At 40.3% G+C, this 22,762-nt stretch overlaps 3 protein-coding genes across 3 annotated transcripts; all 3 read left to right on the top strand.

The window, feature by feature from the left end:
* The first annotated feature begins 1,319 nt into the window (after window positions 1-1,319).
* pvalb3 (parvalbumin 3) lies at window positions 1,320-7,428 on the top strand. The gene is made up of 5 exons (XM_054766477.1): window positions 1,320-1,377; window positions 1,637-1,703; window positions 4,062-4,194; window positions 6,225-6,334; window positions 7,092-7,428. Exons 2-5 carry the CDS (start codon window positions 1,643-1,645, stop codon window positions 7,115-7,117), a joined length of 330 nt encoding a protein of 109 aa, XP_054622452.1. The 5' UTR covers window positions 1,320-1,377; window positions 1,637-1,642; the 3' UTR covers window positions 7,118-7,428.
* Window positions 7,429-10,314: 2,886 nt separating this feature from the next.
* pvalb9 (parvalbumin 9) lies at window positions 10,315-12,851 on the top strand. The gene is made up of 5 exons (XM_054766851.1): window positions 10,315-10,479; window positions 11,466-11,533; window positions 11,838-11,970; window positions 12,221-12,330; window positions 12,612-12,851. The coding sequence occupies exons 2-5, from the start codon at window positions 11,473-11,475 to the stop codon at window positions 12,635-12,637; spliced, it is 330 nt and encodes a 109-aa protein (XP_054622826.1). The 5' UTR covers window positions 10,315-10,479; window positions 11,466-11,472; the 3' UTR covers window positions 12,638-12,851.
* Window positions 12,852-13,238: 387 nt separating this feature from the next.
* ccz1 (CCZ1 homolog, vacuolar protein trafficking and biogenesis associated) lies at window positions 13,239-22,083 on the top strand. The gene is made up of 17 exons (XM_054768789.1): window positions 13,239-13,384; window positions 14,097-14,172; window positions 14,267-14,363; window positions 14,448-14,545; window positions 14,624-14,717; window positions 14,817-14,897; window positions 14,979-15,026; window positions 15,094-15,177; window positions 17,657-17,832; window positions 17,897-17,978; window positions 18,054-18,115; window positions 19,930-20,041; window positions 20,231-20,264; window positions 20,382-20,499; window positions 21,166-21,324; window positions 21,426-21,553; window positions 21,640-22,083. Exons 2-17 carry the CDS (start codon window positions 14,159-14,161, stop codon window positions 21,693-21,695), a joined length of 1,443 nt encoding a protein of 480 aa, XP_054624764.1. The 5' UTR covers window positions 13,239-13,384; window positions 14,097-14,158; the 3' UTR covers window positions 21,696-22,083.
* The last annotated feature ends 679 nt before the right edge of the window (window positions 22,084-22,762 follow it).

Raw genomic sequence — 22,762 nt, 5'->3', positions numbered from 1 at the left:
GCATTTTGTGTTCAGTTGTTTCATCATTGACTAATATTTAAATTTGTTTGATGATCTGAAACATTAAAGTGTGACAAACATGCAAAAATATAACAAATTAGGAAGGTGGCAAACACTTTTTCATACCACTGTAATTGTGCATGTGTCCTGAAGGAATTGTCTTGTGCGTGAGTTTGAGCTTTGAAACAATAAGGGGTTGTCAGCAATTTCCACCAAAATTTTGTGACACGCATAGGTCGCATAATTTTGCTTTGCATCTTAGTAAATTATTAATTTTTAATATGTGGGATTTCTTTCATAAAGCTTTTAATAATAAAAATATATAATGTAGCTCCTTTATACATTATATAAATATATAATGTATTGCATTTATAAATTATACATACTGTATGTCCGTGTAATTTATTACATTTTATATATTTTTGTCAATAATAAACATAATAATTTAATACTAATAAATAAATAAATAATAAAAAAAAAATATATCTTTCCATCCATCCATCCATTTTCTGTAGTGCTTGTCCTCGCTAGGATCTGGAAACATTTTTGTACATTCTTCTCATTTGTTATAATTAAAACCTAATATTTACATTTCTTACATTGGTGATTAAGGTGAAAAACTACAGTGGAAACGTTCAGTTTTATTCTTCTATCTATCTACAGTATCTAAGACTTCGAGGGAACATGTTTAACAGAGTTACATTCAAGTACATCACATGCTGGCACTTGCACAATTCAACATGTCTGAAAAGGAGACGGAAGAAGCAGATCTTATTCAATCCGACCACCAGAAAAAGCCGGTAATGATATAAGAGTGGGTACATATGCATGTCTTTATTTCTACAGAGTACACTATACTTTGCATGCCTAATAAATACAAAGCTTAGGCATGTGATACATTGCTTAAAGATGCTACGTGTCGTTATGACAGACAGGTTGCTACGTTACCAAACAAATCCACACAGCTGTCTAATAGGCTGACATGACGGCCTTACACCAAATTAAGTTTTACCTTCATCTCTTCTCTTGACGCTCCTCTGCAAAAAAGCAGGACGAGCGCGGCCCTGTGGCGTGCGTTTCACCCAAATCAGCAGCGTGTATTATTAGCCCCCGTGCAATATCAAGCACTTTTGACATGGGCTTTTACACTCCACATGGGCCTACCATTTAAGCATCTTCATTTATGTACATATAAATAGAACAAGCCCTGTCTACTGGACACATTTTTCAAGCGTCTGCTTTGACTGCGTCGCGCGACAGTGTCTATTACACGGCTTATGCATCATATTTCTGCAGGTATATAAGTCGGCGCGCAGACGCCGACAGGCCGCACTGCAGTGAGCAGATTCATCTGAGCGAATCCTCTCATACCTCAAGGTGAGTTTCACTGAAGAGCTTCATGACTTGATGGGATGTAACCAATCAGAGGCTTTAAGGACTCCAATGAAACCAAACGGGACCAAAAACAAAACCCAGCAGGACTTTTTTTTTTGTTGCAAGAACTTGGAATACTTTTTCTGAGAGGAACCTGTTGCATGCATTGATGACATGTAGTTGTGCAGTGAGAGAAGAACTAGCCATCTTTATGCTGTCTCTGATGTTGATCTCTTGTCTCTTCTCTGCTCTGCTCCCTCAGTTAAAGATGGCATTTGCCGGAATCCTGAACAGCTCTGACATCACTGCAGCCCTTGCTGCTTGCCAAGGTAAAAAAAAAATGCTACCATGCACTCCATTCAAGACTTGCACATTATACTCCAATCCAATCAAGACTTGGGCAGAATCTAACAATGTGCTTATTATCAGGCTTACTTTTTGTCATGCTTGGAGATGTTTCTGGTATTTTCCTTACATGGGAGGGAGAAATAATCCCCACCATTGCAAATATTGAACATATTAGCATGGATGGATGGTACATTGCAAAAACTAACATCTCTGGTTAGGGTTTATTTGATTTAAACTGCTCAACAAGTTACTAAAGTACATCATATTTTTGCATTTGCACAATTCCAATGAGTCGCAAGAAGCAGAGCTTTTTTAATCCTACCACTTCATCTATGTCTCAGCGATTTGTTCACCGCCTGTGTTTAAATGTCAACATTTTCTAATCAGGACAGGAAAAAAAAATACATAACAAATGACAGAAAATATATATATATATATATATATATATAAATAAGTAAATTGTAATAAATAATTACAGCAAAAATAATGAATGCATGAATAAATTGAAATAGCAAATAATAATTACAGAAATAAATAGCAAAATAAATTACATTAAGATTATAGATATAGAAATTGTATAGAAATTATAGATACTGTAGATGATTAAATAAATAATACAGGAGTAAGAAACTGACATTGTATAATGTACAAGTAATGCAGGCTATAGACTAAGCAATAACGTATTAAATAATATTAGATGAATGAAATTCAGGCTAAATTAATAATCTTCTTCTTCCACACACTTTGTAAAAGACTGACAGATTAAAATCACGGCTGAAATCACGGTAATAATGATAACTTGTTTTTAACAAGATTTTTTTTTGTTTTTTTTTGCTTAGTAAAAAAAAGTAATGTACTGAAAATCAGAGCCATTCCTAAAGTGTGAACACAAAGGACATGTAGAGTTATTGCATCAAGTTCACATGACTTGACCTTGACCACAAAATCATATTGAAGACATGATTTGTTAATATCCCAACTCAATAAAATGTTGCTGAAAATGTCATTTCTTGAAAATGTGCATTTTTCATCCTATGTGTCCGGACTTTAGGGACACCCTGTACTTCTTAAACTAAACAAAACTATCTAACATGTCATTTTACTTTCAGTGATCAAATGTTCTTGTTCTGTTGTTACGTTTGCTTATTTTCAGTCATATCAAACATCGTAAAAATGATATATATGTTCTTAATCAAAAATAACAGATTTTTGCAGTGTGTTTCTGATATTTTGGTCGCCTCAGTGAACATTATCATATTGGAAATGTGCAGAATTTTGCTGCAGCTCCTGTATCGGATTGTGTAGGCGTACCTAATACAGTGTCCAGTTTGTGTCCAATGGCTCCTGGTTAGAATTATTGTGTTTTCCTGTAAAGGGGAATCTAATTAATTACAATTTCAAACATTACAACACTGCTATTGTACAACAGGGGTGTCCAAACTTTTACCACCGATGGCCGCATACTGAAAAATCAAAAGATGCGGGGACCGCTTTTACATATTTGGAACGTGAGAGGAGGCTGGAGTGCCCGGAGAAAACCTGTGCAAGGTCCAATGGAGATTCAAACCCAGATCTCCTGCCAGTGTGGCCAACCAGCTACAACCACAAGGCCACTGTGCGGCCTATTAATGTTATCTTTTGTTAGTTTATCATAAAGATATTCTATTTTTAGAATGTGCCCAGGGCCAATACAAAAACAGCCGCAGGCTGTAAATGTCCACCGGGCCGCACTTTGGACAACAGAGAAAATTTTGCACCGATATTTATAACAACAATTTGGATGTCGCTTCAGTCGCCATTGTTCACTACTACACAGGAAGCTAAATATCTAGTCAAAGGGAGTTGTGGTTGCTCACTGTCAGGAAAACACTGCCCCCTTGTGTTATGGTGGAGAATTGCAAGCCATGAGCTCAGCCCTCAGCCCTAAACTGATGAAACATCTCTCAACTGCCTACATCACCTCAGTGCTAAATCCAAATTATTTTGCGTACTTGAAGTTTTTTTCCCCCTTGTAACTAATTGCATTTATGAACAATAAATCCTTTATAATTCAATAACTTTTTGGGGAAAGCAACTATGGTAAAACTACTTTTTAAAAGTAATTTGCTGAACACTGTATGTAACAACTGCATATAATATAATAGTTACATATAATAGTAACAGAAGAGACACACAACAGCCCTGCATAAAAAATGACCACATATAACTTTAGTCTTCAATGTCAGATCATTAAAATGATCATGTACAGATGTGTTGCATTAAATTACTTTGAATACTTTGAATAGAATACTGTGTATAAAATGTCACCAACGTCCCTCATTTTGCGTGTCTCCTGGCAGCTGCCGACTCCTTCAAACACAAGGAGTTCTTTGCCAAGGTCGGTCTGGCTGCCAAGTCCGCCGATGACATCAAGAAGGCTTTTGCTGTTATTGACCAGGACAAGAGCGGCTTCATCGAGGAGGATGAGCTCAAGTAGGCAACTCCCGCCCGCACCCTCATCTTAAATTTCATCTTCACAGACCCTGCAGGGTTCGTATGTCTGAAATCAGAATGATGGCTCCTCCGAACACACGAGAAGATTTAGCTGCGGGGTGTTGAACGGCATACCGTGGCCCAAATTAGTTAGATCACTATGCATGCTTGTATCAATGCCAGTGCACACTTACATTCATAAGCAAACCACTTTCATGTAAGCATTCTATAGCATCATGGATCTTTCATGTCATCCAGATCATTTAGCTCCAATTATAAACCAGCCATTACCTTTGTAGTGGTTCATATAGCCAGCTTCCGTGCAGCTGGCGTGGGCTCAATTCCCACTTAACGCGCTCTACCAAATCACCCTGTGATTGACCGCCCACCCTCCACTTTTAACAGTATAAGCAGAATGAATGAGAAGCATATGATCATGTTAAGGGTTTTACATGTTACAGTACATTGAAATCACTACAAATACTCAATCTGGATTGAGTGTTGCTTTTAGTAACCGACTGCAAAAGCACAAGCCAAACATCCTCTATATCAGTATGTCCCAACCTTTTATCTGGTGTACTCCCAGAGCCTTTTTGTCAAACCGTGAGTACCCCCTCACTCATATGTGTTGAAAATTTCCCAAAAGTAGAATCTAACACAACTGTTATGATTTTGGCGCATCTGTGCCACAGGTTATTGTCTCCCCGGGGAAACTAGTTGTAGCACACACATTCCATTTTATTGTCTGGCTTAATATGACTGAGAATATTTACTTATCATTTATTAATTTTTCCACATCCCCCCTGCAATGTGCTCGCGTGCCACTAGAGGTACGCGTACCCCTGGTTGGCTCTTTCTGACAGGAGAGCTCTGCAGCTTTTAAGGATCCGATGCAAATAAAACACAAGTCCAAGGTCCTCTGTATGATAGGAGCGCTACGCTGCTTTATAAGGATCTACTGCGAAAAGGAAAAATCAAAGATCCTCTATTTGACAGGAACACAATGTTGCTTTTAAGGGTCTGCTGCAAAAAACACAAGTCAAAGATAGTCTGTGTGACAGGAGCGCTCTTCTGCTTTTAAGGCTCTACTGCAAAAACACAAAGCAAAGATCCTCTATCTGACAGGAACGCTCTGCTGCTTTGACCGCAAAAACACGGGGCAAAGATCCTCCATATAACAGGAGCACTTTGCTGCTTCTAAGGATCTGATGCAAAAAACACATGTCAAAGCTCCTCAATATGACGAGAGTACTCTGTTGCTTTTAAGGAGCTACTGTGAAATCGATGTTTGACAGGAGGGCTCTGCTGTTTTCAGGACCTGCTGCAAAAATGCTGGGAAAAGATCCTTTATACAACAAGAGTGCTTTGGCTCGCTGGAGTCACGATCTGTCAGGCATGAGTTGAGGCTGTCGAGTGCGTGACCCCCAATATGCAGAGACTAGGCGACGGCTTGCAAACAAAAGACTTTTAATGTGCTCGCGCAGGTGCAAGTACTCACAGTTGTAGTGGCGCAAACAAAAAGCGACAGAGAGAAAAGCTCTGTGGGGAAAATAACATGAACGTAGTAACAATAGGTGAGTCAAATCTTTAGGTGACAGCTCCGGTGCGGAGACAAGGAACAATGGCAATCAACCAGCGCCGTACTTACCAAAGCTCTGTCCTTTTAACCGCCACTGATGATCATCTTCCGCAGCTGCACGGCCACCAGGCGTGCCACTTCCTCCCCGGAGAAGGTGCGACCCGCCAAAATAAGAGCGCAGGATCGGTCCTGTCCTGCAGGACGTGACAGTAGGGGCAGTATGTATTTATTTGAAATTTAACTCAAATTAATTCAATTTTAATTGAATTAAAATAAAGTAAGATTAGAAGAATACCTCCCATCATCATTAAAAAAGTGAGGTTGTTCTATCAAAAACCAGACAGGAAGTTACAGACATATCAACACGATGCAGGAGTAATAAGGACAAGAAAGTCAATGAAATTTTGAATAGAACCTTCACCCTCACAACCTGTATGTGTTCCTCGTGCAGGCTGTTCCTGCAGAACTTCTCTGCTAGCGCCAGAACTCTGACTGACAAAGAGACCAAGGAGTTTCTCCAGGCCGGTGACACTGACGGCGACGGCAAGATCGGAGTTGATGGTGAGAACATGTGACATACAGCTATGATGGTTATTCACACACACCCGGACTATGACACAGGACGATCAGACAGCAAGGGAAAAAGATGTGAAACAATGATCTATATAATACATATACTGTACTGTGCAAAAGTACAAATATTATTACAGTTTGAGTCAAAGGAGTGCTCCAACCCCTTGAATCATAGGCTATGTCTCTGTTAGGATCCGTCGCAGTGATGCTTGCATCGCACCATGATGATTGCAATATTTGTCAGCTTCCTCTTCTTCTTCTTCCCCCTTTTTATTAAATGTGAAGTGCAACCACTTGAGTTAGTCCCTCCTCTTCCGCTACATGGCCAAGATGGTGATGATTAATGGTGGTCAGTCGCTGCACACTCACCATTCGGGGCATATTGAGTGCACGACTGTATCCACATTTTGCCATACTTCTCAGTGTAAAATGCACTTATGCAAGCAAGTGTGGAAGTGCCAAATTGAGACACTGCCATCATAATAATAGTCAATCATAACAAACACCTGGACAAACGAACACAAATACAGGCCACAATTTTTTCTTTATTTACATTTAATATTGCTAAATCAACATATCAAAATGGTGGCTTTTGCACAGTTGTTATTATTGTGGATGTGGAAATAATTATATAGTCCAGTCATTTTCGAGAGTGAAAATCTGACATTAACTTAGTGATTACCCTATAAAATGTTTGTTTGTTGAGAATGTAATATTCATATCTGTCTCCTTTCTCCCCCTGCAGAGTTTTCTGCTCTGGTCAAGTGTTAAACAAGAAGAACGCTGACCAACATCTAACTTGACATCTCCAAAAGGAACAACATGAGCCAAGATATTCTCTTCGTCTTCTCACTCTCTCTCTCTCACTCTCTCTCTCTTGACCCACCTGAAAGTTTTATACATGTGACCTTTGACCTCTGAAGCCAAATCAAGCCCGCTGACTCTGTAGCTGACTCTAGTGTGTGGCGTGGTTGTGTGTCTTTCACTTTCTCTTTCTCTCTCTCACACAACACTTCTGTCGTCGTCATTGTACTGTGAGTTTATTGCCGATGGTGCACTTTTATGGCAAATGGACGGACGATGAGAGAACAATAAAAGTTCTTTTTCAATAGCAGGTCTGATCCTGTTGCTTTTTTTTTAACCTCTCAACATACACTCCTTATCAAAATCTTAAGACCAGTTGAAAAATTGTTAGAATTTGCATTTTGCACGTTTGGATCTTAATTAGGTTTTAAGTAGAGCTATAATATAGAGACAAAAAGCATTTTGAAAAAGTAATTTATTGAAAACAACAATTAAACTGAAATAGGCTGTTTATCAGCTGATCAAAGATTTAAGACCACAGGCTACAAAAGCCAAAATCTGCTAAAAATGTTCATTTTCTGTCAGGCATTCACACTGTCATGCCCTCCTGATGGCTAAAGCTAAGAAGTTTTCTCTTTTTGAACGTGGTCGGATTGTCGAGCTGCTTAAGCAAGGCATCTCGCAGCGTGCCATTGTTGCTGAGGTTCGGAGCAGTAAGACAGTCATTCTAAATTTTTTTAAAGATCCTGAGCATTATGGAACAAAAAAGTCAAGTGGTAGACCCAAAAAAATCACACCTGCACTGAGTCGGAGGATCTGCCGTCCATCAAGACACAGGGCGATCTTCCACCCAAATTAAGGCCCTTACTGGTGCCGACTGCAGCGCAATAACCATCAGACGGCATCTGCGGGAAAAGGGTTTAAAAACCAAAAAACTAATTCAAAGACCTCGTCTCCTTCAACGCCACAAAAGTGCCCGTTTAGACTTTGCCACGGAGCATCAAACATGGGACATTGAAAGGTGGAAAAAAGTTTTATTCTCTGATGAGGAAAAAATGTAACCTTGACGGTCCAGATGGCTTCCAACATGCTTTTTCATTTTGTGAAACACTGGAGCTTCAGGTGGTGCAGGGTCGTCAAACAGCGGCTGCTTACGTACAGATGTTGCAGCGGGCATCCCTCATGACTGAGGGTCCTCGTCTGTGTGGTAACAGCTGGGTTTTTCAACAGGACAACGCTGCAGTTCACAATGCTCGCTTGACAAAGGACTTCTTCAGGGAGAATAACATCACTCTTTTGGACCATCCTGCATGTTCCCCTCATTTAAATCCCATAGAGAATATTTGGGGATGGATGGCAAGGGAAGTTTATAAAAATGGCCATCAGTTCCAGACAGTTGATGCCCTTCGTGAAGCCATCTTCACCACTTGGAGCAATGTTCCCACTAGCCTCCTGGAAACACTCGTATCAAGCATGCCCAAAGAAATTTTTGAAGTGATTACCAAGAACGGTGCAGCTACTCATTACTGAGTCCTACTGAGAACATTTTTTGTTCTGGTTTGGAGAGTTTTTTGTTATTTTTTGAGTAATGGTCTTAAACTTTTGATCAGCTGATAAACAGTCTATTTCAGTGTAATTGTTGTTTTCACAAAATTACTTTTTCAAAGTGCTTTTTGTCTCACTCCCCCTTCTTGCTTTTGCATATTGTAGCTCTACTTAAAACCTCATTAAGATCCAAATGTGCAAAATGCAAATTCTAGCAATTTTTCAACTGGTCTTAAGATTTTGATCAGGAGTGTATTATGTTCAAGTCGGAGCCAAGGGCACGTACTCTCCTGACAATATAAGCAATGCACATTATCAGACGCACACATATTACCATGCAAAAAGCCTACGATACCTTACAAATTGCCATTCTTAAATGATCAGTAGCGCATATCTATTGAACTACACTGAAAAAGATCCAATCTAATCAAGATTAAATAAACAATATTAATATTTAAAATTAAATCAAGTTGAACAAAATACTTAATTTTGACTCACAAGATATTTTTTTTCTAAAATGTTTGACCATTTTGCTCACCTTAAGTAATATGTGCTAAAAAAAAAAAAAAAAAAGAGCTATATTACTTAAAATAGGCCAAATAAACTGCCAGAAGAGCAGGAAGGTTTGACTTTTCAAAACATTTGAAACACGTGCATTTTTACAAGTGCAAATCACATTTTCGGGCAGAATGTTATGCATATTTGAAACAATTTAGCGAAGATTTTAGTTCATATTACTTAAGATAAGCAAATTGGTCGACATAGAAAAGAATATATATCTTGTTGGTCAATAATAAGAGAAACTGACCTTGATTTCAGCTATTCAACTTTCGCTTTTTGCGTGCACCCGTCTGTGCTGGTGGAGACGGCACTGCGTCATACTAGCAGGGGTTTATAATATTTTGTCCCTCTCATGTCAATAAAATACCAGAAATACAAATTAAAAAAAAGGTGAGCACTATCATTACCACCACAAGAGAGCACTGTTGCTCTTTTATGCTGCAAAACAACGCTGTTGAATGCCCATTCAATTCTTCTGGTGCTAAATATCAATAACACCTTTCGCTTAATTAAATCAACACGAAGCCAAAAATGCTGACACACCTCAGAGAATTCTCCCAGAAGATGAAACATGCAGGAATAATGAGCTTTTACTCCCATGGCGCTCTACCTGTGCTCGATTTGACATAAATGCTGACTGAAACCACAAGAGATGATGCTGCCTTTGCAGTGTCTAAGTAGCTTGATGCCATGGCAACCAAGTATAAAATCTTGTCCAGCATGCCACTTAAACGAAATTGTGGAACACTTTTTTTAATGGTCTGATAGATTTTCTTACACAGAATGCAAACAAAGCAGCAGATTGGACGTATATGTAAACTAGTAACTGACAGATGTTGTAGTATTAGAGTGGATAATATCTCTCACACCATCCATTGGCAGATGTATTCCATGCAGCTTTGCTTTCATCCGGAGCTTATACAGACAAAATCAGAGTAAAGGGACTTGATTAAATGTTATATGTGTGTAAGACCAGTGAGGGAGGCAGGGAGGGAGAGAGGCAGAGATGGAGGGGGATGAGTGAGCAGGGAGTATAAAAAGTGAAAGTGCATCAGACAGGTAAAAAAGACGAGAAGGAAACAAGGCCTGGGCGAACATTTGATCCCAGATTGGAAAGTTAAGTATTCTCATTGGAGTGTATAAGAGTGAGGCAGCCATCGGAGGCCACCACAAAGACTATTCCGCTGCTCTTTTGGATTAAATAGGACACCCAGTTCACACAGGTGAGTCGTGCATCTGTACAATGCAGGTGAGGCACATGGATACATGACTTTTTGCATGTCTTCTGCGCTATAATGACATATTTTACTGGACTGAGATGCAGTGCAAAAGCTATATCAAAATGTTGCATTTACCAAGATAACAATGCCTAGTTTTGATTGACTGTGATTGTTTTTGCAGTCGTGTACAACTGTGGTGCATCACATTGGAAGATGTTTTGAATATTTTGGCGGCTAAATATTAGATACAATTCTGTCTATGATGCAATGCAATTCAACACCACTGCAATGCACAACCTCAATCAATAATAAGCAGCAGTATCTATAACCTTGTATGGTGTGCGTAAATGGTGCAAATACAAAATGTTCATGTTTTCCTGCAATAACAGTGGATTAAAATAACAGTCTAGTGTCCTACTGCAGGACAGTGTAATTCAACTCAGTTGTTCCAGAGGCCACGATTCAAGAAGTTAAGGACTTCGCCCTTTGTATTACGTGTGAAATAACAATCTTAAAACTTTTACGTCGCCCAATGGCTAACACAGGATGAAAAAAATACAGTAATAAAGTCATAAATTAAAACAAGAGCACTAAGTTAGTGAAATATTTTCTATATGACAGGAGCGCTCTGCTGCTTTTTAAGCTCTCCTGCAAAAAAGTGAGCCAAAGATCATCTATATGTCAGGAGCGCGCTGCTGTTTTTAAGAACCTAAGGCAAAAACACCAGTCAAAGATCTTCTACATGACATTGTGCTTTAGTTGCACCCACAGTTTCAAATGAACTCTATTCAGGGACCGTATTCAGCTTGCGGGCCGCCAGTTGATTGCACCTACCCCTTCGCTTGTTACTCTGCAATCATTCTGGCCAATTAAGAAATAATGCAGTTGAAAGGCCCCAGGAGATAACTTCATCAGTTATCCTGCTTAGTCGGGCATGAGACTGTACATATAAAAGTCCATCTCAAATCATGTGGTGTTTCTTCCTACAGGACCAACATGTCCCTCACCTCCATCCTCTCAGCTGAGGACATTGAAAATGCTGTGAAGGATTGTCAAGGTAACACAAACGCACACACTACCACTTAATAGCTTTTAATTAAACAGTTAAATGAAATGCAATGATCTCCGTGGCCCAGCCACAACAAGGTGTGTACTCTTCCCTCCAGTGGCATGTTTTTTCCACCTCTGCATGACTGCAAAAGCTTTTTAATCATCCTCTCTGTTTTCATGGTGACATGACTCGGCAACACTTAAAAAAAAAAAAAAAGAAGCGCTTCACTGAGCTGGCAGTCACATGCATTTTTAATCTCACTTCATGGCCCTCTTCGATCAAACTATTCAGATTATATTTCTGCTTGCAGATCCAGACTCATTTTGCTACAAGAGGTTCTTCAGGCTATGTGGCCTCTCCTCCAAGACACCACGGGAGGTCCAGAATGTCTTCCAGATGCTCGACGAGGACAACAGCGGCTACATCGAGGAGTCAGAGCTCAAGTGTGACAATAGTCTGCTGTACAATTGTCTTTTAGAATGTTCCAGTGTGCATGACAGAGAGATTAAGGCCTAACACACACAGATGTATTAAAGCCAGCTCTTTGTAATCCATGTAGTGTTATTATGTTATTACTGTTTTATGTAATTCACCTTTTTCCAGTTTTGTCTCTTCAAGATTTCCTGTTCACATGCTGACACAACAATATCTGTGTTACGTGCATATGTGTGTGATACGTGCATGTGTGTGTAGGTTTTTCCTGCAGCGGTTTGCCCCCGGGGCACGAACGCTCACTGAGGCCGAAACTAAGAGCTTCATCTCAGCAGCGGATGACGACAGTGATGGGCGGATTGGAGCACAGGGTCAGTATCAGATAACCATTTCAATGCATTGAATTGCTCTTTAGTTTGAATAGAAAGATAGCCCTGTAGGTTTCTATCCTGAAGCACCACCCAGTGAAGTTTAACTAAGCCTCTCAAATTATTTATGAAGCTGGAACATTTTGGATATACAGTACAGTCTTTTTTTACATAGAGGTTGCAACAAAATGTTGCACATAAATATTAAGTATGTCTGAAACAGGTTATTTCAATTCAGATTGTTTATTATCAAGTGATACTTACTGATGTTTGTTTTTGTATAGAGTTCCAGACGATGGTCCTATCCTGAGTTCTGCATGTGGAGTTCTCTGATCCATCTTCAATTTGCATTTCTTTTTTTTATTCTTCAGTGGCTATTTTGTGTACGCTATATAATTTTTTTGTTAATTAGTACACAATAAATATAAATTTGTGTTCTGTCTGTGCAGTCCTCTTCACCTATGACAATGAAATACATGAAAAAAATGTGGCCTCTCTAATATGTGCTGATAAAATAAAGTTGGTAACAAAATACATTACTGACCAAAACTAACTACTTTCCATGTTTTCATTACATTTTATTTTATTGTCTTTGTTAGGACTTTAACTGTCAACCATACTTATTCCTGAAAAAAAGAAAATTAGTACTAATATTTTTTTCTAATATTTATATATCTTTTTTCTATTGCTATTCTGATATTAGAATTCTTATTTTGCTTCGCAATACTGTATTTGACATTTTAATAAAAGTATAATACAGTATTTTTATAGGGTAATATGGTTACGATTGAATACATTTTTATTATATTTATATTGAATTATGTACAATTACCATGAAATGAATCACCAGCATAAAAATAACTTATTCAGTAAGAACCATAGTTAGGCTGGACTGGATTTCTACCCGAGCACGGACACGCGATACCTAGCTGTCAAAAGCAGGAAGTTAACAATGTAAAGCATCTGTCGTTTCTTTCATTCCCTTTTCTTTCATCTGTTTTCCGCCCTGTGTGACGTCACAAAGTGCATATGGACCCGTCGCTTTATGCTCTGTAAGGTGAGTCTTTATGTCGTTTCTTTAATGTTTCGTATTTGGGTGTTTTTGCGACCGTATCGCCGCAAACCGGAAGCTCTACTTAGCAAAGCCAGCTAACTTGCTCGCTATATAGTGTCCTCTGTAGGCTTTAACACAACTGGTTGCTATATTAACTGTCCTTTTACTTTGCTAAGTGGGCTTATCATAACAGAACAAAATACAAACCGCTTTAAAAAGTGCTTTTTGAAATATGTGAGGTACACCTTCGCTAGATTCATTCTACTGTACAGTGTACAGTATCTTAAATTGTTATTGGTAAGTAATACACTACTCGTATGTCACAGTAGATAACAATATGCATAATTGTTAAGTTTAGCTGTTTAGTATATCATTGTTGTAATTATTTGACAGTTTAGGTATTTATTTTAGGTTCAGGTATTTTCCTTAAATCCTAATCCTAGTGCCAGCAACCCATCATTATTTACTCACTTTTAATAATCCTATAAATGTTACTTAAGCATTAGATTGTGGAGATGTGATTTAAAACGAGATTGGAGTCGAGGATGACTGGAATCAAAGGTTTAAGCTCCACTTAACAAGGCAACCACACACGTAACCCGGAAGCGGAAGTGAGCCCTCCCCCCAAGGCACTACCCCTTGGTGAACGTCTGAACTACATAATGGGTTACCACAAGATCATTTTACCTGTAAAGTGCTTATATTCCTTCTGCAGGCAAACGGCATGCTAGCCAAACAATTATTCAAAAAAAGGACATCCAGACAAACGTGACACTGATGCTGATGATAAGGTAAAACAGGTGTTTTTTTTAATGAATATGCAATGCTATAATCAGGATAAACTGATTTGAATATGTTCCAACTTTGTCTTTGTGTCATTTTTAGCCCCAGGATGGCATCGAGTATGCAAGAGAAACAATACACACCATCTCTGCTCAGTTTCTTCATTTACAACCCCACATTTGGACCACGGGAAGGAGAGGTGTGCCTGTATTTACACCTGTATTTGTTCCTTTACCTCAGTCCTCAATATGTATGCTATAAGGTCATGTGATTATTGCTTTAGGAAGAGAAGAAGATACTGTTTTATCACCCCAGTGATGTGGAGAAGAATGAGAAGATCAGAAATGTTGGCCTTTGTGAAGCCATCGTTCAGTTCACCAGGTATTGTAATAAGAAATGTCCTGAGTGTGGTGAAAGTGCAAGGAGGGTAGCTCATTTGTGTGTGTATGGTGCTTGTAGGACATTCTGCCCAACCAAACCAGCAAAATCCCTGCACACACAGAAGAATCGGCAGTTTTTCTTTGAGCCTGAGGACAATTTCTGGATGGTTATGGTGACTTTTTAAAGCTTTTTTTCTTCTGTAATGAATATATATATATTTTTTTATTATTATCTAATTTATATTGTAATATGTATCTAATTTATTGCTCAGGTGGTTCGAAACCCGATGATCGAAAAACCCAATAAAGATGGAAAACCTCCCACGATAGAGTATCAAGAAGAGGAAATACTTGTAAGTGTCCCCTCTTTGACTGAATACTATCAGCTTTAACTTAGAACTTACTGTATTTACCATGAAGCCTTTCCTCTGTAGGACACAGTCTATGGTGCAGTGGTAAAGCAATGCTACAATATGTATAAGGTAAGCACCAGTATGTTTTTTGATGTCTTTTATTCTTATTTAAATAAATCTTTCTAAAATGCTGCAGCTTTTCAATGGTACCTTTGAGAGAGCCATGGAAGCCGGCGGAGTGGAGCTGCTAATACAGAAGATTGAAAAGTTCTTCTACAGGGTAAAATCTTTGTAATTTGTATATTTTTTATAATGTTAGAGCCTGTGGTGTTATCAACATAGGGTGCACCCACACTCCTAGGCCTCCTATTGCACTTAAGCATGCCTGACTTTGAACCTCTGGTTTGTTTCACTCATGAGAGCCTCTGTTAAGTCATAGAATTACGAGAATAAAACCGTAATTTTACTAAGAGTAAACATACTTTTTAACAAACACATTTTGCTGTAATGCGTCACAAAATGTTTACTGTATTGACCCCATCATAAGAAAACCACTCTTGATTAAGACCCTTTTTTTTTTTTTTTTTGGCCCGTGTATTTTTCAAGCGGGTTGGAATGTGTGTGAGTAGCATGATGAAAAGCTCTGATACGCTTGGGGAGAAGTTGTTTGGTGCCACCTGTTGGTTTGCATGTATACATTTGTAAACCCCAAATATTAGAAAAAAACATATATATATATATATATATATATATATATATATAAATTTAACATCAGTCAGTTGAGAGACAGCGTCTCTCCAACATGTCCTGGGTCTTCCCCAAGGTCTCCTACCGGTCAGACGTGCCCTGAACACCTCCTCAGGGAGGTGTCTGGGATTCCTGACCAGATGCCCAAGCCACCTCATTGGGCTCCTCTCAATGCGGAGGAGCAGCAGTTCTACTCTTGACTTTCTTCCGAATGGCATCCTACGGAGAAAACTCATTTCGGCTGCTTGTACCCGCTATCTTGTCCTTTCGGTCACTACCCAAAGCTAATGACCATAGGTGAGGGTAGGAACGCAGATGGACTGGTAAATTAAGAGCTTTGCCTTTCAGCTCAGCTCCCTCGTCACCACAACGGACCGATGCAGACATCACTGCAGACGCCGAACCATTCTGCCTGTCGATCTCGCGTTCCATCCTTCCCTCACTTGTGAACAAGACCCCGAGGTACTTAAACTCCTCCACTTTGTAGGATCTCATCCCCAACCTGGAGATGGCACTCCACCCTTTTCCGGGCGAGAACCATGGACTCAGATTTGGTGTTGATGCTCATCCAAGCGCTTCACCGTCAGCTGTGAACCGATCCAGTGAGAGTTGAAGGTCACGGCTTGATGAAGCCAGCAGGACCACATCATCTGCAAAAAGCACAGACCCAACCCTGCAGCCACCAGACCGAAACTCGTCAGCACCCTGGCTGCGCCTGAAATTTCTGTCCATAAAGTAATGAACAGAATCGGTGACAAAGGGCAGCCTTGGCAGAGTCCAACGCTCACTGAAAACGGGTCCGACTTTTTGCCAGCAATGCAGCCCAAACTCCTGACACCGGTCATACAGGGAACAAACAGCCTGAATTACAGTCATGGAAAAAGTTAGACCACCCTTGTTTTTTCAGTTTCTTGTTAATTTTAATGCCTGATACAACTAAAGGTACCTTTTTGTTTGGACAAATATGACAACAAAAATAGCTCATAAGAGTTACATTTTTTGGCAGTACAATGCTATAGCTATTCATGTAAGAACTTGAGTGATTTTGGTTATTATCCCATGCACCCTCAAGGACCCTGGCGAGAGTGTAGCTTTTGTCCACAGTTTCACAACCAGGACGAAAACCACACTGCTCGTCCTGAATTCGGGATTCAACTATCCGGCGGATCCTTCTCTCCAGAACCCCTAAATAGACCTTACCAGGAAGGCTGAGAAGTGTGATCCCACGATAGTTGGAACACGCCCTCCGGTTCCCCTTCTTAAAAAGGGGGAACCACCACCCCCGATGTCAACGCAATGTTGCAGAGTCGTGTCAACCAAGCATCCAGTGCCTTGAGGAACTCCGGTCGGATCTCATCCACCCCCGGAGCCCTGCCACGAGGAGCTTTTTGACCACCTCGTCGACCTCAGCCCCAGCGATAGGAGAGCCCACACAGGCATCCCCAGGCACTGCTTCGTCACTGGAAGACGTGCCTGTGGGATTGAGGAGGTCTTCGAAGTATTCCTTTCACCTGTCCGCAACATCTCGAGTTGAGGTCAGCAGCACACAATCCCCAACATACAGTGTTGCTTGTGCACTGCTTCCCCACCCCTCGTTCTCCATGGCTTGTCCGAACTTCTCCTATGTCCGAGTTTTTGCCTCAGCAACCACCAGAGACAGAGACCGCATGGCCTGCCAGTACCTGTCAGCTGCCTCCGGAGTCCCATGGACCAAAAAGGCCTGATAGGACCTTCCTTCTTGAGCTTGACGGCATCCTTCACCACTGGTGTCCACCACCTGCTTCAGGGATTACCGCCACGGCAGGCACCGACCAGATGCCGCCCATTCCACTGCAGAGATTCCGGGTTCTGAATCTGCGACTTGCAGAATTTGTGTTCAGCGCTCATTGTGCCCTCTACAAAAGGTTCTTCAGGCTATGTGGCCTCTCCTCCAAGACCAAGACCGCCCCTTTAAACTCCACAATATATATAAAATGTGTCGTTAATATGGGCATGTCTTATGGGCTCTCCAGTATCTACAGACTCTCCACCTGCAGTCCTGTGACCTGCTGGATGTATTTGGAGGCATCAGTTTCTTCCCGCTGGACAAGATGACTTACCTGAAGATCCAGTCGTTTGTCAACCGGGTGGAGGAGAGCCTCAGCCTCATCAAATACACAGCCTTCCTGTATAACGACCAGCTCATATGGTAACAAGCTGACACTTCTGATGGCTCACACACTATAGGTGTTACATTGACGCTGTGTCTGTAGGAGCGGCCTGGAACAAGACGACATGAGGATCCTGTACAAGTACCTGACCACGTCGCTTTTCCCCAGGCACTCTGAGCCGGAGGTGAGGGAGGGGCAGGGGGAATGTTGTGGATACACACTTTGTACACTCATTATTAATATTGCGTATTGTATTTAGCTGGCTGGCAGGGACTCTCCACTGAGGCCAGAGGTTGCAGGCAATTTGTTGCACTATGGGAGGTAAGTTTACACTCACTGGCCACAGCATTAGGTACACTGGCACATTTTAATCAAAAGATGCCACCTTGACACTTGCACGAATTTTGCCTCCACATTGTCTTGCAATTCGCAGTGGCAATGCGTATCATTTAGATGGTACTCCTGAAAAGTGTGAAGACTAGTTTGCACACTGTTTACGTTCTGTTTATGTGTAAGTTACACACTTGGCACCTGAAAAGTGATTGCACATTGGCACAAAACGCCGCACTCCTCCACAACTTGTTTACACCTAGGTCAAGTAATGTTTACGTCTAGTGTACGACATAGTACGTGCAATGTGGTTTGTTCCCGCATGGGTGTGCATTGTCTCCTCCACTTCCCGCACCCGTGAAGCAGTCGTGGCATTATTTTGTCCCGAGTGACGCCACGCTAATAGCAGGCATCACCCTTTATTAATTCATCTATTTGCAAGGGACCTACCTACAAGATGTTGAACTCCAGAGAAGAAGCTCTCATTACAGAAAAGAAAAGGTGTCTACATTATCACGCAGCTGCAGTACTACTATTACTACTTGCCGAAGACCAGGAGAGAATGCAGAAGGAAGAAGGTTAAGGGATGGCTGACTGGAAGACATCAGTTTGGGCATTCTGATCAGTTATTAACAGAACTTCACGAGGAAGATCCAAGAGCTACAGAAATTACTTGAGAATTCCCCCAGACTTGTTCCAAGAGGTAATGGAAAATTGTACCCATTCGTGAGAATGTGACACGCCTTAAGACGCCCTGTCCGCATTGTTTGCATATAGTTTGCGTTGTGTTTACAATCAGTTCAAGCAAGCGGCACAAAGATTATGCGTGCCAAGAAATTCGAACATTTTGTTTTATTTGCGCACAAGCACTCAACCTCACACAGTTTACACTTATTTCACACCTGTTTACGACCAATTTATTCATTTACATGCTAAATAGCGTACCACTGCGGGGACAAAATTAGTGTCAAGGTGGTTTAAGAGAATGCCTAAAATAAAGACTTAGAACTTGCGCAGCGGTCAGATTACATACAGAGTGCATAGCAGTCTGCAGATGGCTGGTTTTCCAACCTAAACTCTTATACCTCGTCAGTAACCACCACAAAAGAAGCCAACTTCCACCAGGTGCCGGTGTTTCTTGGGAAAGAAATGACATCAAAAGAAGACTCTTCTTTATACGTTTAGGTGCCAGCATGTTTTCAGGACCCCCTACTAGTTCTTACTAGGGCACAGTATTAATGAAAAAGCATGATCAAATGCTGATATTTTGACGGAGCTCCCCAAATGATTCGGTACACACAACCTCCTTCAACCTTCTCTTCTCTTTGACAGTCTGCTCTTTGGCTTGTCCGGATCATGTGTTTCCATCTTGCCCTGTCCTCTGCATCTTCCTCCTGTCAGTCGTACCACCTCACCTGCATGTCCTCTTTAACCACATCTAGATAGCTCCATTTTGGTCTTCCCCTTCTCCACCCTGGCATCCCCATCTTCAGCACCCTTCTACCAATATAGTCACAATCCCTCCTTCTCACATGGCCAAACCCTGACGTTGTCTCCCAGATGTCTAACATGGGCTGTTCCTCTGATCTGCTCATTTCTAATCCTGTCGATGCTTGTCGCTCCCAACAAAAATCTTAAGCATCTTCAGTTTTGCCCTCTAGTCTGTTGGTCAGAGCACACTGTCCCGAAATCTTTCCCTTCACTTTTACTGGCACGCTTTTGTCATTTCCACTATCTTTTTTGCTCTGAACAATTGACCTTAGAATGGGAGTTTGTCTCTTTAAATTTTACACTGTTTTCTTCAGGTTTTTGACAGGACCTTCAAATCTTAAAGATCCTGAGGCCAAGTTTCGTTTCCCTAAAATATTTGTCAGCTTAGAGGATGGCTATGAGGAGCTACATCTGATTGTTTATAAGGTAACCAAGCCTTTTTGTGACCTTTCACACATACAATTGAACTCTTTAGTGTAGTTTTGTTGTCTGGAAGATGTTTTTCATATTTTACTGTGGTTTTTGAGGATGAAATATGTGTATTTCAAAAGGATGAACCACTTTATGTCATTTCTAACCTGTGTGTCCTTGTTGCTGTGTTTTTACCTTTTCCAGGCAATGAGTGCTGCCACTTGCTTTATGATCAACGGTGAGCATGTTTACTGCCTCGCTTTCCCCCCGTTATACATTTATCTTTCCAAGCTTAGTGAAGTACTGTATTACTTTTCATTTAACACCTTTCCTGCCATGTCCACTTTCTACGCAGCCTCTGTGGAGTTGACGAGGGAGTTCTGTGAGCAGTTGGATGGATTAGTGGGCCCGCAGCTCACCTTGCTGGCATCTGATATATGCGAGCAGTTCACCATCAACCGCAGGATATCAGGGTCAGTTGGTGCAATAATGGTGTTCTGTAGTTTTGAGTCAGTTCACTAAAAAGAAGCCCATAGTGTGCATGTATAAATTGGTCAAAAAGCTTTTTGTTGTTTGATAGCATTGTTTGAGTTAGGGATTGTTCTGCTACTTATCTCAAATAGTTTCACCACTGTAGGCTTCTATCTTCCCCAGTATTTGGCTTCAGATACATCCGTGACTGTAATCCAAGCATCCAAGGATCGACTGTAGAGAAGAATCCACTAAATAAATAATGACATCCTGAATTCCTTTTCTGCCGCTGGTCCCGATTTGTTAACTGCGTCCTCGACCCACTTGTTCCAGCGGCTATAATCCTCCAGAGTGACTTATCTTGGTGTATAATTTATAAATTCTTGACCCACAGTGGCTATTTTAGCTTCCGTCCAGCAAACTGGCTGATGCAGGGACTACTGTAAAGCTGCAGTTTGGCGCAAGATGTGTGTTTACCTAGTCTACGGTTTCATAGAACATTTGCAAACGTCATCCTTTAACATGAAATGAGATACTTGAGAAAAATCAAAGCAGAGCTGCATAATTTAGATTTCACGACTGCTAGCAGGTGTACATTTTCTAAAATGGATAACATTGCACCAAGAGTCTTGTGTGCTTGCTTTAATTGTTGTGGTGCATCCATGCAGGCCAGAGAAAGAGCCCCAGTTTAAGTTCATCTACTTCAACCACATGAACTTGGCAGAGAAAAGCACTATACACATGAGGAAGACGGCCAGTGTCTGCCTCACTTCTGTCCACCCTGACCTTATGAAGATCTTGGGGGACGTCAACTGTGACTTTGCCAGGTAAGGTGTACTTAATATAGTCAGCACAAATGTTTCAGATATAAAAACTGGTAGTCATGTGGTCTGTGCAAAATTCTGTCTTTTGTGTTTCTGCGTCTCAGAGTTGATGAAGATGAAGAAGTCATTGTAAAAGCAATGACCGACTACTGGGTTGTTGGCAAGAAGTCAGACCAGAGAGAACTGTATGTGATATTAAATCAGAAGAATGCCAATCTGATAGAAGTCAATGGTATGTCTGCATTGGGCCTGTACTATGTCAAGCTCAGTAGAGCATCTTTTATAAATAATTGTTTGTTCGTATTTTCACTTCTGCAGAGGAGGTAAAGAGGCTTTGTGTGACGCAATTCAACAACATATTCTTCCTGGACTAATGGAGTGGACACGAAAACCACACTACAAACTTGTCAGTGTTGCAGGGTACAACGGCAACGTTCATGTAATGCAATAACTGCATTGTAAAAAAAAAAAAAGAAAAAACAAAGTTCTCACCTTAGTTTTTTATTCTAACCTTTACAATGTAATTTCCTTTATGTAATTAATTGAAAAATTCCTCTATGTGTACTTTATTATGTCTTTGTCTTTGCACATTATTTCTTGTGTTTCCTATCATGGAACATTTTTTCTTTGTCTCAAACTTCTAAATCTACTTCTAATTCAGGTTATTTTCGTCACCAATCAGTTTTTAAAAAGGATCTCCTGTCAAAAATAGTCATTTGTAAACAACACAACTACATTTGAATAAATTATGTAGTAATTTTATACCACAAGCCTCTTTCTTATTAAACTCAGTGGTGTGCAGTCAGGGCCAGCAAGGCCTTCTCTGCTGGTCAAAACACAATCAGAAACACTGACTTACATTTTTACATTTACAACTTGAATTCTCGTATTTGTTCCATTAAATTATATATACAGTATATATATATTTACTGCTCAAAAAAATAAAGGGAACACTAAAATATCACATCCTAGATCTAAATTAATGAAATATTCTGATTAAACATTTTGGTCTTTACATGGTTTAATGTGCTGACAACAAATTCACACAAAAATTATCAACTGAAATCAAATTTATTAACCCACGCAGGTCTGGATTTGGAGTCACACTCAAAATTAAAGTGGAAAAAGACACCACCTGTTGTCTGCTCAACAGCATGTGAAATTGATTGTCAATCTGTGTTGTTTCTAAAGTGGACAGTTTGAATAGCTCAGCAGTTTTGACTGAGTGTGAATTGAGTGTTCCCTTTATTTTTTTTAAGCAGTGTATATTATTAAGTCATCCTGGGAGGGAATGGCTTTGCTCTCCACTTCCAGACTAGTGCTTACAAGTGAGTGAAGTCAGTGTGATGTCCAGTATTTTTTTTTTCGATTATTGGAAGATAAAGGGTTAACTGGTTTCTTAGTTTAGTAATTATAGTATTCAGACCCAATTCAGCAACAA

Source organism: Dunckerocampus dactyliophorus, chromosome 2, assembly GCF_027744805.1.
Source record: "Dunckerocampus dactyliophorus isolate RoL2022-P2 chromosome 2, RoL_Ddac_1.1, whole genome shotgun sequence".
Taxonomy (NCBI): domain Eukaryota; kingdom Metazoa; phylum Chordata; class Actinopteri; order Syngnathiformes; family Syngnathidae; genus Dunckerocampus; species Dunckerocampus dactyliophorus.
Note: the sequence above shows the minus strand (reverse complement) of the source record. Positions and strands in the feature narration are given on the sequence as shown.

Coding starts and splice junctions, on each gene's coding strand:
- pvalb3 (XM_054766477.1), top strand. CDS start 1,643: ATGGCATTTGCCGGAATCCTGAACAGCTCTGACATCACTGCAGCCCTT. Junction 1,704..4,061: donor AGCCCTTGCTGCTTGCCAAG/GTAAAAAAAAAA, acceptor GTCTCCTGGCAG/CTGCCGACTCCTTCAAACAC. Junction 6,335..7,091: donor CGGCAAGATCGGAGTTGATG/GTGAGAACATGT, acceptor CTCCCCCTGCAG/AGTTTTCTGCTCTGGTCAAG.
- pvalb9 (XM_054766851.1), top strand. CDS start 11,473: ATGTCCCTCACCTCCATCCTCTCAGCTGAGGACATTGAAAATGCTGTG. Junction 11,971..12,220: donor ATCGAGGAGTCAGAGCTCAA/GTGTGACAATAG, acceptor ATGTGTGTGTAG/GTTTTTCCTGCAGCGGTTTG. Junction 12,331..12,611: donor TGGGCGGATTGGAGCACAGG/GTCAGTATCAGA, acceptor GTTTTTGTATAG/AGTTCCAGACGATGGTCCTA.
- ccz1 (XM_054768789.1), top strand. Junction 14,718..14,816: donor ACAATTTCTGGATGGTTATG/GTGACTTTTTAA, acceptor TTTATTGCTCAG/GTGGTTCGAAACCCGATGAT. Junction 15,027..15,093: donor AATGCTACAATATGTATAAG/GTAAGCACCAGT, acceptor AAAATGCTGCAG/CTTTTCAATGGTACCTTTGA.